The 15948-nt window shown below is 41.9% G+C and overlaps 1 protein-coding gene across 1 annotated transcript in view; it reads left to right on the plus strand.

Moving 5' to 3' along the window:
* Positions 1-15948, plus strand: part of LOC101580344 (potassium/sodium hyperpolarization-activated cyclic nucleotide-gated channel 1) — a 375264-nt gene that overhangs the window by 36152 nt on the left and 323164 nt on the right. The window contains exon 2 of the mRNA XM_004648037.1: positions 11870-12293. Coding sequence (XP_004648094.1) covers positions 11870-12293 — 424 coding nt within the window. The remainder of the gene's footprint in view (positions 1-11869; positions 12294-15948) is intronic.

The following is a 15948-nucleotide window of genomic DNA, read 5'->3' on the forward strand; positions in this document are numbered from 1 at the left end:
GCAGGCCACGGACTCCACCAAAGCAGTCCCGGTGGTCGTGCAGGGCAGATAGCAGACCACTGACTCCACAAGGCCCTGGTTCCCACTCTTGCTGCCCCTCTTACAAGACCTGGCCACCGTCCATAGTGTGCCGCAGCTCAGTGTGCCGCTGGACACAGGACTTTCCGAGATTATTTCTTTATGTGTCCTAGACCGTACCTTCTTGCAGACTGGGCTGCATCTAATTCTATTTGTAGGGAAAGCACAATACATGCCTGGAAAGCAGTATGTATTGGCTGATAGATCAGATTTTGTGCCGTGAAGAACTGCGAGCCCCAGGAGCGTCACAGCAGATACCAAGTCTCCTTAAGATTAGTAGTTAACCCTGAACACACAACCGATTGTTTCTGTCTTTTGGAAACGCAAGTAACTTGTGTGCTATTTACAAACATGTTCAAATCTTTTCTTAGTCTTATTTAAGTAAATGCCTCATTTTCTATTAATGTTGGAGATTCTTGAGGGGAAGTTTTGTGTGTGATTTGCATGTACGTTTCTTTCGCAGCGCCCAGAGTAATACCTGCTCTGTAAAAGAGAACCAACACGTATTTGTTGGCATTATTATGTCACTATTGTGTGAAAATATTTGGTATGAAATTTGATGCTTGCTTTCGTATAGATTTATTTTGCCTTTAGAACATCTGAATTGATCTTGGTAAGTAGATTAGTGAAATCTCTTTTAAGGATAGTGGAGAAATAAGTCAGAAAAATCCCCATTGACAAAGGCTGACCCAGGGCCTCCGTATTCAGAAGCGCAGCACTGTGCCCCCCTACGGACACAGGGACTGATGTGCCATCGCCTTGCTTCTCTGGGACTGCTGGCAAACTCAAGTGCCTTCCTGGAAGGCACAGAGCCGGAAAGAAGTGGAGCCGCTGAGCCGGGCTGGCAGCCCCACGCCACTCCACATTTGAACTGGAGCCCTCCTTTGAGGCAACAGTTGTGTGAAGTGCACATGTTCTCCGACGGGTGACTGCTAGCCACAGAGTGGCACGTGCCCACTGCTCGCTGCGGCCACAGCCACCGTGAGGCTTTCACCTGCTTGGTCAGTATCCCTGTGAGATCCTTGCGTTACGTGTCCAGGCACTCAGTACGGCAGAAGAAATGCAAGCACAGAACTTGATCAAGGATTGCATAGCTGTTGCTTGTCTGTTTCTTTGATCTTTTAGTTTGTTTGTTTCTCTGGTAATCTGAACAACTATTTTGAAGAAAACATTATGCAGTATAGCGATTGTTGAATTACTGTCATCTTGTTTTTTGAAATTCCACATTGTTTCTAATCTTTTCATTGCTTTTGTTGTTTATTCTCTTTTTAAAAAAAGAAACAAAAAAGAAATGAAGATCCTTAACTTAATGGCTTCATTTATTTTGCTCAAAATTACTCTTGCTTACCCCTCTGTTCAGAATATCAAATAGTACCGTTATACACAGTATCATCTAATAAAGTGAGATAATTTTTACATCCAGAAGTAGAGTCATGAGCATGTTTTAAGATGCTCATGAGGTGTGAGCCCTAGGCACACGGAGGGCCCAGGGAGGCGCTGATGTTTCACTCCCTCACATCATGAAATGGACACAGTGGCGTGGACAACTGGCACAGCTTCAGGGACCTCCAGTGAGTGAGGCAGCGTGGGTTTTGTGAAATTGGCAGTGTTAAGAAACAGTGTCAAAATGCCTTCTATCAATAGGTACGAGAGGGCTGGGGAGATGGCTCAGTGGAATAAGCACTTTCCTAGGAAGCGCAAGGGCCCGAGTTCAATTCCTGGTTCCGCAAAAGAAAAAAAAATATGCGAAAGATAAGCTGGATGATTTGAAAATAATGTGGTAGAAAAATTAAAGAGCAACAAAAAATCTTTCTGAAATCAGAACCTCTAAACTTGAATAAAAGCTATGTGTTTAGACATGAAAGAATTTAGTGATTTTGTTTTTATAATTAAGCTTTTATTTTTGTGGGTGTAGCTCCCATGGCTTCTCTCTTAAGCCACTTTGCTGCCTCCTGGCAGCTTTCCTTAGATCACGCATGTTCCTGGCTTTTCTGACCCTTTTGGGTCTCCCCTTATCTCTGGCTCTCACTCGCAGTTCCACACACTGCCCTCCCAGAGCCACACTGGCTCGATTCTAAAATCATGGTGGAAGCTGCCTTAACCCCGCAACTCTCGCATTCTCCATGCAGCTAAAGTCAACGCCACGTGGACGATGCCGTGGTCTGCTGCTGGCGAGAGCTGTTGTCAGGCTTCCTCCCCTTTTGGCCATAGGGGCTGAGTGCCTGGCTTGCTGAGCCCGCTGAGTGTGGCTCTGAGGAGCAAATTCTCTATGCTGCCACTTTCCAGCACATGGTATGGACTTCACACCGCTGGGGGCCATGTTACTGCAGAGTTCAGAGCAATGCCTTTCGCTTCTGTGGTTTTGAGGCTGCAAAGCGTGGAGGCTTGCTGCTCCTTGTGATTCTGTCAAGCCACCTTTATGTCCTCCTGCTCTTCGTCAGCAGTGGGGCTTTCCTGAGTTGTGTCTTTGCAGTCTGCAGGTTTACTGGAGCTTTCTTTCTGGCCAAACTCTCAACTTTTTAAGCCATCTTGCCAGATTCTTTGCTCTTGATTTTTAACATAAGTCTGGCTAAAAGCCCTCAACAACAGCCATGCCACCGCCTCAGCATTCACCTGCCCTGAAGTGTTTTCTATGTTTAATCTGTCTGCTGCCCTTATTCTTAGTCTCAGGCAAAAGTCTCTGGACCTGAGAAAAATGCAGATAAACCTTCTGCCAACCCCTAATACACATCATCTGGAGTCCATCTACAAATGCAGTCCATCCAAGAACAAATCTGTGGCAATCTGTGGTGAGTTGCTAGCCTCAAAAGGCTTGGGTGGCTCCATCCTGGCAGGATTTCTTTCAGCCTTCTGCTCATTTGAGCTCTGACCAGAGTATCCCATACAAAATCTAAGGTGCTTCAACTCTAGTCTTTCAGGTGACATCTCTGAACCTTTTCCAACTCTTTTCATAAGTCATTTATAAAGGCTCCTGAACCACACAGTCAGGTGTAGTCACAGCAACAACCCTACTACTGGTATCAAATTCTGTGTTGGTTACTTTTCTCTCACTGCCCGAATACCTGACACCCAAATTTAAGGAAGGAAAGGTTTCTTCAGCTCACAGTTTGTGGAGGTTTCAGTCCACACTCAGCTGGCTCCAAGGCAGGGTGGTGTGACAGAGGAGCACCAGTTCATGGTGGCAGAAGACAGCAAAAGGAGCAAGTGTAAAGGACTGAGCAGGAAGACTCTTTCTGACCCTTATTTTGTATATGGGCTTTCCACCCTCAGGTACTCACACCTATAATCCCAATGTTGGACCATGAATCCATCCCAAACTCTAGAAGCCTTGGCCCCACTACTGCCAGAGGCTTGGAGAGACATCGAGACACAGAATGTAACACCTGACATTTATAATTCATTTCTTATAGGTTGCATTTTTAAGATGTGAGAAGCTGTGTGATATTTTAATTTCTATGTCTCTTTCACTTAAAATAATAGCCTCAAGGTGCATAGTTTATACTTTTTTATGGTAAAAATATTATTCCAGGCCAGGCCAGAGAGATAGCTCAGTAGAATAAGTGCTTGCTTGGCAAGCACAGGGCTCTAAGTTCAATTCCCCGTACCTCAAAAAATAATACTCCATTGATATATAAATGTCACATTTTATGTTTCTACTAAACTTTCTTCTATTTAAAATTTCATAATGTTTGAAGGAAAGTAACCTTACAAACAAAGACTTCTAAAACTAATAGTCATTCATGAGTTTTGAAATTGAAGAATCTTCAATGTCTGTATTAGAGTACCATATTAGAAACAACATGGTCTACTATCACATTTAGAACCTCAATTTACTGATTTTTTTTGGCACTAGGGAGTGAACCCTGAGCTATATCCCTGATCTTTTTGCTATTATTATTGTTGTCATTTTTAAATTTTAATTTTGGGGCAGAGTCTGAGTAAATCCCTTAGTTTCCCACGCTGGTCCTTACCTTGTAGTCCTATTTTAGCCTTGCAGAGTTCTGGGATTACAGGTGTCCCAGTGCCTGGATAACTCGCTGAATTTTGTAGTAGAGTTAATGATAAGAGAACACATTTTTGTTGAGGATGACATGGCCATTGACACATAGTATTTCTGCTTTTCTTAACAGCTAAAATGTCCATTATCACAAGTAGAAACAATTTTTTTTTTTTTACAACTTACTCTGGTCAATTAAAATCGCTTCTGAGCTAAAGATACTTTTAGAGTAGAGTCTCTGGAGAACTCTAAATTTAAGCACAAAGAAGTATTGTATGCATTATGTCTATTTGCCCTTCATAAATGAAGAACCTTTCTTTTTGTGGAGCATCTGTATGAAGACATAAAGCTAGAATGCTGTGGAAAGACAATGCTCAGAGAGTTGTGGTCTATTCTGTGCCCTTTGATTAAAGCCTTAGACTAGGGAGTAATCCACGGATGACAATTAGGGGTAATAGATGTTTGGGTTCAGCAGACTACAAATCATGGCTTCCGTCCAGAGCAAACTGGACTGCACAGTCGCAGTGTGCTTTGAACGTCTTCCTTCTTGTTATCTAACAGATTGATTGGAATAGCTTAAAAATATATGGAATTCTATCACTCAATAAAAGCTTAAAAGGTTTGCACCTAATTAACTTCCAAATCTTGCCAAAGAAAAAGTGAACATGTTTTAACTAAAATTATATGACATGATAATATCCCACCCCTTGTTAACACAGATGTGCAATTATTTTAGAATTTAATGATTGAACAGTTAGCAGTATATAGTTACTAGTTCCTTGACAGGTCAGGCATAGAGAAGATTCACATTTTATTTGGCTAACAATGAGATCTAAAATAATATTTCTGGGGGGCTGGGGAGATAGCTCAGCGGCTTAAGTGCCTGCCTGCTAAGCACAAGGTCCTGAGTTTGATCCCCAGCACCAAAAAAAGAAAAAAAAAGATCATAATATTTTTGGATAATGCTTTTCTGTTGTCTTTTTTATTAAGTTGTTATTGACACTGTGTTATGGGAAGGCACTCAGCGTTCCCTATCACGTACACGCAGATGGCAATCATGTTGAGAAGGTAAGACAGCAACTTGCGGCAGGCGTAGGTACGTCTGCCGAGGAGGAAGTGACAGGGGGACTGTGAGGGGCCTGCCAAGCAAGATGATGGGAAGTAACAATGGAGTGTGTTGAACATAGGTTGTAGGGGCAAGAAGTGCTAGATGGCATTTTTGGGGGGTCTGAATACCCCTGTCACTTTAAAATTTAGCTGGGGGTCATGCACATACAAATAAGCTTCACAGCATAGCATTATTGTATGTTGCAGAGGATCTTGCGTGGTCGTACTTCATTTTGTGAACAACATGAGAGTCTCGTGTATCAGGAGGGTGCAGTTTGCTGAGGCTGCTACAAACAGGACAATTAGTATGTAAAATAATGATGCCATAACATTTTGCCCAGATGATAGCAAAGAAACTCAATGAAAGGTCTTGCAGGAAGCCTACAGCAATAGAAGAAATACACAGCTTCACAAATGCTCAAAGGCCAAGCTCCGTAGAGACGACTTAAGGATAATTATTAAGCTTTATTGTTTAGAGGATAGATAAAAAGAAAGAAACATGGTAATAAACAGAAATAAAAATTTTAGACAAAGTATTAGCTGTAGGACTAATAGTTTTGGATTTAAGCCCATTGAGATGACTGTTCCGGCTCTTTGGCCCTATCAACTCCACACGTGTAATTAACATGTTAACGTGAACAGTATGCAGACCTGTCATAGGATTAGGGCCTGCGCTGGAATTGCGCCTTTACAGCTGCAGCCTACATGCCTGGGCTGTCTGTTGGTCTCACCAGAAAAGAAATACAGCAAGACGTGCTTGTGTGTTTGCTTTCTTCAGTGGATCAGTCAGTCGGTACAAATGTATGCCTGATTTATGATCGATATCTAAAAATAAAATGTAACTGATGCCTTGGGAGCACTTTTCTAAGTACAAAAATCATTTATGAGGCTTCTAGCAATGTTCATCTCCCAGAACACCCATGATTTCAATGCCGTGACATTTCACAGAGGCACGACCTTATAGCTCCATGTTTACGAAGAGGTGCTGTATTTCATGGAAACTTATCAAGAGACGCTAGCTTTGGGGAATTCTGTTCGGTTGTTTCTTATATGAATGAGTCTTCAATATGAGTCTGAGAGTCAGGCTTATTGAGTCCTTTAGCTTCAACTGCAAAGGATAAAATAGGAACCGTGATGAGTACAAGTCTACAGGAGGAATGTAACTGGCGGTCCTTTTCTCCTTTCTGCTAATGAGGAAAAATTAGTCTATTAGAGAGAGGGGAGAAGAGAGCAATTCATTCAATATTAATGCTCTTGTAAAGGCAACCATCTCTAGTAGTGAAGGGTGGCAGTTCTTTAAATCACTTCATGGCTTTAGGTTAGAAATGTCTGACATCAAATTATTTCAACCAGGGCAGATAGTACAAGAAGTTGGGGCAGGGAAAGTTGAAGACAGAGTGAAGTCCTTACAAGGGAACAAAGAAGTTGCCTTTATTTATCACAAGCTTTGGGGGTGCTCCTGGACCGAGCAAACAGAGTGGCTGAACCTGGAGCATGTCCTGTCTAGAGTTAGGAGCTGATCTTTACAATGCCTCTTTTTCACTCCTCTCTGGATTCTTTGCAAAACTGTTCATGAAAATACTTTATTTTCTTAGCATCTAAAATTATGATCTTTGGGATAGTATATAATTACAATTAGAAGTATTTGTATTTAACCTATTTAATTATTTATCTCTAAAACATGGGAAAACAATGCTCTAGATTGTCATTCTGCTCTATCGCCACGACTCGTGGCTTCCCAAAGGGCATTTTCTCCGCTCTGACAGAGTTCCAGGGGAGGGAACTCTGTGTGGAACCTCTTCTCTCTCTGCTCCCCTGGGATGATGAAGTTTACTGTAAAGGTGGAAAGAGACGCTCAGGATCCGAGCCGTGCTGACAACAAGGTTTGTGGCAAACAGGAGCCTCACCTGGGACTCCATAAATACGGCAGCATAGCAGTGCCCACAGGTCCTTTGTCTTAGCTATCTCTGCCTTCTGCGTTACCGCTTGATTACTGCAGAGCGCTTCCTGGTCCTTATCTCAGTCTGGGGAATTTATATTTGCAATCCCATAGATAAGTTACTGGAATCCCATCAAGTTAATTCTGATGTACCACTTCCAGTGTAACCCATGGTGAGAGTAAAGACACGAAGGCATATTTATAGCTATGGGGAGCCAGGGGCTCCGAGGCCAGTCCTGGTAATGGCTAGCCAGGACAAAAGCCTCCACCCAGGGCTGAGCTTGGGTTTTATTCAGTCATGAAGGAGGAGTGGATTGAGGATGAATGACTGAGAATGGCAGGAAGCAGGTGAGCGCTGCGAGTTGGGCTAGGTGGAGGCCTGCATTTACCTCTGCAATATGCAGAGAGTAGCCTGCATCACACAGTCCCAGAGCTTCAGCTCTGATGTTTAGTCTTTCAAGCCGCAGGAAGCCAGAGCCTTTATCTCGAGGCCCAACCCCAGCTGACAGCATGGAGCATTGGCTCCTGGTCCTTTCTCAACCCACCTTGTACTAAAGAGCAGCAGGTGGGGGTTCCAGGGAAAACACATGTGCCGTCTTCAAAGAACACCACCAGCACCTTGGCTAGACTGATACGTATTGCTTAAAGCCAGTTGAAAGGAAAAAGAAAAGTGCTAGCTGGCTCTGCACATACCAATACATGGAAATCGGGTCAGGCACAGCCAAAAGGGACACGACTGCTCCTCTTTCAAGGAGAGTCGCTCACGTGTGCTCCAGAGCTTGTTTCACTCATAGAGTTGTCTGTGGTCTTCCTGCAGAGGAGGTGAGAGGACAGAAGGAAGCACCGTCGCGGCAGCGCATGCCCTAGCCCCATTGTACAGCTGTGGACTGTGGATCTGGGCCCTCGTCTGCATTCAGAGCCCACCAGTGCCTCCCCAAGTTCTGTGTCCAGGGGCAAGAGGAGTTTCTACCCGTATACATTTTAGAATGCACCAAGTCAGGAGCCAAGTCCACACTCCTTTTATTTTCTGTTGGCCTAGCCTAAGAATTATTCTTTACTTCATTTCATTTACATTAATGTATTCTGTTATTCATAGCTTATTGTCTTAGTATAAAAGTTTTCTTCAACTATCTCTACTAAAGATTGTTCTACCTGTCTATCATCATCTCTCTATGTATCTATCATCTATCTATCTACATATCTATGTATCGATCTATTATCTATTTATCATCTATCAATCATCTATCTATCTATAGTATTTGTTATGTTACATTTACGTGGTACATTACAGCAGAAAATAAACAAGATATAATTTTATACCTCAAAAAACTTAAATCTAGTAATAGTGGAGAAAACAAAGACAAATAGTAATAATACAAATAAAATTGGGAGCATATTGAAAATATATGTTGTTTTTGAGGTTGTCAGAGCCCTCAGAAATGGGGAAAGAGAGATGACTAGGTGGAGAACAAGGACTTTTAGGACAGCCACACTACTCGCGTGTCACATGTGCCATGGTAAGTGGGGCTCATGGGGCCGGTCTTCAGGGACACCTAGCGCGTGAAGAATGCAGGCTGTGACACACTTGCGGAATAGGTAGTAACTGGCTTTGCTTCGCCTACTGAAGGACATAATCTGTGCTAACCAAAGACAGTATTATGTTCCCCAAAGTGTATAACCAGATCTGCATTTGTGCTGTAAAATAGTTAGTGATATGGTAAAAAGACATTATAAGGATTAAAGGAGCTCCTTCATATGGATACGGAGAGGTCAGGTAGCTTTGAACCTGCTAATAAAAAGCTAGGGTGGGGCCAGGGAGACAGCTCGCGGCACAAGCACCTGCATGGCAAGTGCGAGGACGTGAGTTCGATGCCCAGGACCAAAGGAAAAACAGAAACAGGAACAAAAAACCTATGGTGTGGCAAGATGACTGCCTTCACAAAGATTGCAGGAGACTTTATTTTTCATCTCTGACTAATAAGTACAGAATATTAGTATTTAAAAAATTTCCATTTTAATTTCAATGTCAGAAATACAAGGATGTCTATAATTTTCAATGAAATGTTGGCTGCTCCCTCCAAAGCTGCTTTGCTTTTGTTAAGTGAGGAAGGGTAAGTGGGTAATCACTGTACCACCAGCATCATGTGTCACGGGCCCCGTGATTTACATATATTATCTTTTAATCCTTTTAATCCACAAACTATAAATTTGTTCCTTTAATCTTAATTTTACTGATGAAAAAATTTAGGATTAGAGGTTTATATAATTTCTCCAAATTAAAAAACTAGTAAGGATTTCTGAATGAGGACATTCAGAATTGACATTCAATTCATTTTGAATTGAAAAGGGCAAGTGAATGAATACATTTTGATTGTTAACCTACAATATTAAGAAATTCTGTATTGTGTAGCTATTGTAACATGGGTATGATTTTATTTTGTTTTTATTTTTAACTGACACAAGCCATAAATGTTGCACATATTAATAGGACTTTAATTAATAAACTTTTAAGTAATAAACTTTCTTTTAGATATTAGAGTCGGTTTTAATAACTGGATGCGTGATGAGAAGCTTTGTGGGCAGCAGTTATCTAGGGTGGAGCCACGGCTTATGAGCCGCGGGACACACCTGCAGCTGTTTCTTTCTTCTGGGGCACGTGAAGGGTCCAAGTGGTCCAAGATATTCCGAGCTTGACTTAGGGCTGATGCCTGAGGTGGGCGTGAAATATGCCAGGAGACAGGTTTAATAGGCCCTGACGCGAGGGGCTAGGGCTTGCAAGGCAGGCATGGAACGGACACAGCCTTGGAGTCGCCAGTGGTGGGTACGTAGGACTTCCCAAGGAGGCTCTGTGGAGTCGGAGATAGAAGGGCTAGGCGCCGCGCCCGAGGGTCAGCAGCCTTTAGGGCGGGCAGAGGGAGAGGCTGGCAGAAGACCCCTCGGCGGGGTCCGGAAGTGCAGGGCCTCAGGTGGCTTTCCCGTAGGGCTCGGCGATGCCATTGGCTTGTGAAATAGCTATCTCAGCGCCGCTCCTCCGGAGCATCACTCTCCTGTCCCCGGGGTTTGAAATGGCACCTCAGACATCTCCACTCAGAAGACAGAAAAACAGAAAAAAATGTGCGTTTGGGGTTTTTTGGTTTGTTCGTTTTCTAATTGCGTTTCCATGAAGAGAGGAGGGGCAGTGCCAGAGAACTCCCTGCTGGTGTGTGGTGACCACTGATCTGAGGAATTCTACACTTGTTTACAAGGGTAAAATTAGGTTTTTATAAAGTTATTATTATTATTATTATTATTTTGTGACAGAGTCTTTTGAGACAGAGTCTCGATATGCAGTTCAGGCTGGCCTTGAGCTCACTTTGTAACCCAGGCTGGTACCAAACTTGCGAAGATCCTCCTGCCTCAGCCTCCTGAGTGCTGCGATTACAGGCATGCGCACCATGCCCTGCAATTAGGTTTTAGCAGACATATCAGTGATAATCTCAAAATGACAAATATTTGCATAATCTTAGGGCTAGAGACAAAGCCTGGTGTTTTTATACCAGAAATTATTCATAATTATGTGCAACAATAATTCAAAAGATTTGTGCAAATGTAACCCTTACCAAAGTGTAGCTCATAGTCTTGGTTAATAGAAATTCTTACCTTGAAGTTCATATGAGTTATACAACAAAAGTGTCAGAAGAAGACGTCTATAATTAGGTTGGAGTAACTCATGTTTCCAGATTTTATGATTGTACATTTGTGTTAATTGCTCGTTTAAAAGTACATACATACAGTAGATTTTGAAATAACCCTTGTCAAAATAATACTGCAGTCATATTTGATAAATTTAAACTGTATAAACTTGAAACAAAGTTCCTGGTTTCTTTCAACTTTAAGTGAAAATAATGTTCGCAAACTTTGTTCATAATAATAGACATGATCAAAATTAAATCCAAAATTTTAATCATAGATTTATTTTGAAAAAAATAATACAATGTATTTAAGATACTTGTTCAATCTAGAATAGAATCTATTTACTTCTTTGAAAGTTTATTTTATTTTATCTTTGCAGTACTAGGGATTGAACTCAGGACCTTGTGCTTGCCAGGCAAGCACTTATTCCACTGAGCTATCTCCCTGGCCCTCTGTTCACTTCTTTATGTCATCAGACTAAAATTAATTTTGTTTTAATAAAGTAAAATAAAACAAATATTTTGAATACTACAAATCTCTAAGCTATGCTGGGCTCCATGGTGGGTCTGATCTGTACTCTTAGAGAGAAATTTGTAACACTTAGGATTTTTAGAACACTCTATAATGACTATTGTTCTAATTTGTGATTGGTAAATTAACGCATAGGTCACTTTGGAACACCTCTAAAAATGGCTTCTTGAAGGTAAGTTTTTAGGAGGGGTTGTCTAGTCTTGTATTTCTTTCTTGTGTCTAGCTATATTTTGCATTAACCATACAGGGAGTTTGCTTTTATTTCTTTCCTAGATGAATAACACTATACTTCTGAAGTTTATCTGTATGGTGTGCTTTAGCCTCTTATTTTTAGAATTCTGTAATGGCAATGGCTCCATTGAGGAATATATTAGTTTTTCATAGAATTAAGGAAGAAGCCATTGAAAGAATTACATTTAAAAATATTGTTCTGTTCTTTCGCTCATGTATTTAACCATAAATCAGCAATAGTTTTTATTTGTGAGGAGGAGAATGGAATGGTTACTTTTTACATCTCAAAATCTGATTTTTTTTATTTGTTGTAGGTTTTATTGGGATTTGATAATGCTTATAATGATGGTTGGAAATCTGGTCATCATCCCAGTTGGAATCACGTTCTTTACAGAGCAGACGACAACACCGTGGATTATCTTCAACGTGGCCTCGGACACGGTCTTTCTCTTGGACCTGATCATGAATTTTAGGACTGGGACCGTCAACGAGGACAGCTCCGAAATAATCCTGGACCCCAAAGTGATCAAGATGAACTACTTGAAGAGCTGGTTTGTGGTGGACTTCATCTCCTCAATTCCAGTGGATTATATCTTTCTTATTGTGGAAAAAGGAATGGATTCGGAAGTTTACAAGACAGCCAGAGCACTTCGCATTGTGAGGTTTACAAAAATTCTCAGTCTCTTGCGCTTACTACGACTTTCAAGGTTAATTAGATACATCCACCAGTGGGAAGAGGTGAGTCGTGTCTTTTTCTTTCTTAGAGCCGGTATTTCACTGCCGCTGTTGGAGTCTGAGTGTGCCTGTGTAGTACGCCACATGAACGTTGCCTACTAAGCTTTCTGCGTGCACACCTTTTGGTGCGTAAGTCTTACCTTTGTGTCTCCAGAAGAAACGATCAGCCAGGCGTGGTGGTGTGCACCTGTAATCCCCGCACTCAGGAGGCTGAGGCAGGAGGGCTGCTGCACGTTCTGAGACCTCGGATTGCTGAGGCTTTGTCTGAAAAAGACAAGAAACAAAACAAAAGCCAGAGAGAAGTGATCTCAAATACTAAATGTGAATAAACTGAAGAAAGCAATTACAGAGCAACAGTCTTAGGTCAATATAGTGTATTTAAAATTTAATTCATATATATTTTTTCTAACCAAGTACAATCGTTCTTCTCTTCTGGAGGATTCCTTTTTCTTTAATATGAATACATCAAGGGCCGCATTTGAAAAACACACGTAGGCTCTGGTTTTTAGGGTTGGATGCCGCTAAACGATAGTGTCATGTGTGTTTCCTACAAGATTAGATGCCAGTAAATTTATGTTCAAAAGTAATACATTGTGATTATTTTCAAGTTGTATATGTGAAACCTTGGACTTTAGCGTAACATGGTTGTTCATTCTTATACCCTGCCTAGAGTCAGAGTTTTTTTCTTCTTAGCTCATTTTGTAATACTTGAAGCAGTGTATCCAGGAAAGAAATTACAGCCTGGAGGGCACAAATAATACAGTGAATAACTGGGGCGGGCTTGGGCAGTGGGGGCCCTGCCCTGCTGAGGGGACACCTCGGCTTGCGGGTACTGGGGCGCCCCGGAGAGAGCTCAGCCCGGGAGTCTGCCGGCTGGAGCTCCCTGGCCGTCGTCGCGTGGTGCGCTCATGTCCCTAGTTCCAGCGTCTGCACCTAACCTTGCGGCTTTCTCATTCCCCCTCAGTCTACCCTTTTGTGTTAATTATAACCTGAATCTTATTGCCTTGTAAGAGCGCGAATCCGAAAGGCTGCGGAGGCGTCCAGCGGCGCTCTGCCCCGCGGAAGGGCTTCCCAGCGCCCCCCGGCAAGTCACGGATGGAAGCTGCGTCTGCCTGCTGTGTGGCCAGAGCCGTGTTTTGTGTGTGCTTGTCAGCGACATTTTGGCTCACAGGATTTCAGGAAACGACATGCAAGAATGAAACACTGCATAATACACCGATGAAAGGCATAAAAATGGCATGTTCTTAAAATATGGGCGTAGAATACATTTAAAATCGAGTGCAGTACATTTGAGAAATTGGCTCCCTCTTGTAATTTTCTCTATATAGCATATTCCAGCTAGCGTGGAATAGATGTTAACTTCTCCAAACTTCTTTGTACCATTTTGAGGTTAATATCAAACCAATATAATTGATAATAATAGCTGACATTTATTGAGAGTTTATTATTTGTCAAGTACTATATTTTATTCTCAGTATTAATTAGCTCACAGAACCTCCCTAACAACTCAGTGAGGTAGATACAGTTACTATCTTCATTACGCAGATAAGGATAATTAAACAGTAGAAAATAGCGTGCCCCAAATGCCCAGAGGCAGGAAGGGGAGCTGGGATTCTAACCGCGACCCCACGTTCAGTGTTCTTGCAAGACGGTGCAGGCTCTCGTTCTTGTGTGCGCTCTTTCCACGATCAATTCTTCGCATTTGTCCATTTATAGATTATAGAAGGAATCAGAGAGGGGTTTTCTCGCCTAAAACTGTGATCCACGCAATAGCAGATTTGAATTGTATCCTCTTCAAACAAAGCCACCAGATATTCTTTCACAAAAAAATTTTTATCAAGTAGTCTGTGGAGGGGAAGTCACTAATATAAGTACCCTGTCAATTAAAAATACAGCAGGTGATGTGGCTATTTTTAATGTCTTGTGGTTTTAACCCAGTTACCCGGGAGCATGGCAGCAGGCTGAGCAGATGGCCTCCTATCGGATAGAGTGGCTGGCCATGTGGCTGTGGAAGAGGACACTCTTCTCTCCGATGTCCTTTGCTTCTGGCAGGGCTCAGAGCACCTCGCTGTGCCTGTGACAAGGCAGTGTTTAAAGACACCATTCAGGAACGTCGGCTCCCTGCCATAAGTAATGCAAAACACAATTTAATTAGCACTTACAGATACTTGGTAACCAAACCCATTGAGGACACAGTTGTGATTTGGTAAGCCCTTTTTATAAATAAATGACCTTAGGCATAAGTGAACCTTAAGCTCATTTAAGAGAAGAGTGTTTTCTTGCTTATGCAATGTAACCCGTATAATGTCATATATCATGGCTCTTTAGTGCCTGTCAGGAATACTGTTAAACAGGGAAGAAACACTCATGATTCAGAATTTAGTACAAATTCATTATTCCACCCACATGATTCAAACCCTAATCACAAAAGCACTTGAATTGTTCCCAGACTGGCAAAGCTGTGCCTGATTTCTTAAATACCACCAGGATGTGTTTACAAGGAGAAACACAACAGAGAAAGCAGGAGAGGCACCTCGTGCCTGCCTCGGGGAGGAGGCTGCAGAGGAAGCTCCGCGCTCACCCACATGTCTGAGTTCGGAGTGTTTTAGTACCAAGCTGCCTGGTGCTAAATTCAGCAAATTTGGGGAAGTAACGTGTGAAGTCTGGAAGCTGCCACTGTTCTAAATGAATCATTCTCAAGGAAAGTGGCTGCCTTCTGCAAGAAACCACGGCTTCCATCTTCAACAATTATTGCTTTTTTTTTTTTTTTTTTCCTTAAGATCTGGTCTGAATTAGTCCAATTGAAAAACAACAAGGAGCACTGAGGCCAGATACGTATCATGAATGAAGTAAAGAAAGGTTGCTGTCCGAGCCGTCCGGTAGGTCATTCCAAAGTTAAATGTGTGGTGAATAGAGTAGCAAACAGTGGAGACAGGAAACTAACTTACGAAATGCTGTAGTGCTGGGGAGTCAGGAGAGAAGTGCTGCTCAGGAGCCAATTATGAGATAAATGGCTTTCAGGTGCAAAAATAGAGCTCTCTGACACTGGGCTGGAATTTTATGTATCTTGCCAGGTAAAGTGAAACTCTGAGGCAATTTAGGTAAGTCTAAATTTTAGACAAGAAATTTTCTTGTCTAGCAATCTCCATAAAACTCAGGTGAGTTTTTGCTACGCTTGTATTTTGGTTTCAGAAACAATTACCTTGATTCAGTGTTGTTTTTGTTCTTATTATTTTATTTCAAGTAGTGACAATGATCCCAGCCAGACTGCTATTTTGTGACCTATCACAAGGGGAATCAAGTTTCTGTGATCCTCCTAAAAGAGACATATGGTGTAGAAATCCTCGGAAATTAAATGGAATAGTATTAAGAATTTGTGACAATCACAAGCCACTGAAGAGATAAAGACTAGATTAAGAGCTTAGTGAATAGAGAGATTATTCGGTTTGTGAAAGTGAAGAGTTCTAGGACCTCAAATGTCACAGCTGCTGACCTTACTTGTTCTGTCAAAGACAGAGAGCCCTTGACAGTTTTAGAGCATATTAATTGAAGAGAGAAATCCTTCTTTGAAACAACTTTCTGTTTGTAGTTTTTGATGTCATATACTGTGGATTTTTCATGGATGACGCAGTAATGTGGTAAAATGCACAACTGTGCA

Source organism: Octodon degus, unplaced genomic scaffold, assembly GCF_000260255.1.
Source record: "Octodon degus isolate 3935 unplaced genomic scaffold, OctDeg1.0 scaffold00348, whole genome shotgun sequence".
Lineage (NCBI taxonomy): Eukaryota > Metazoa > Chordata > Mammalia > Rodentia > Octodontidae > Octodon > Octodon degus.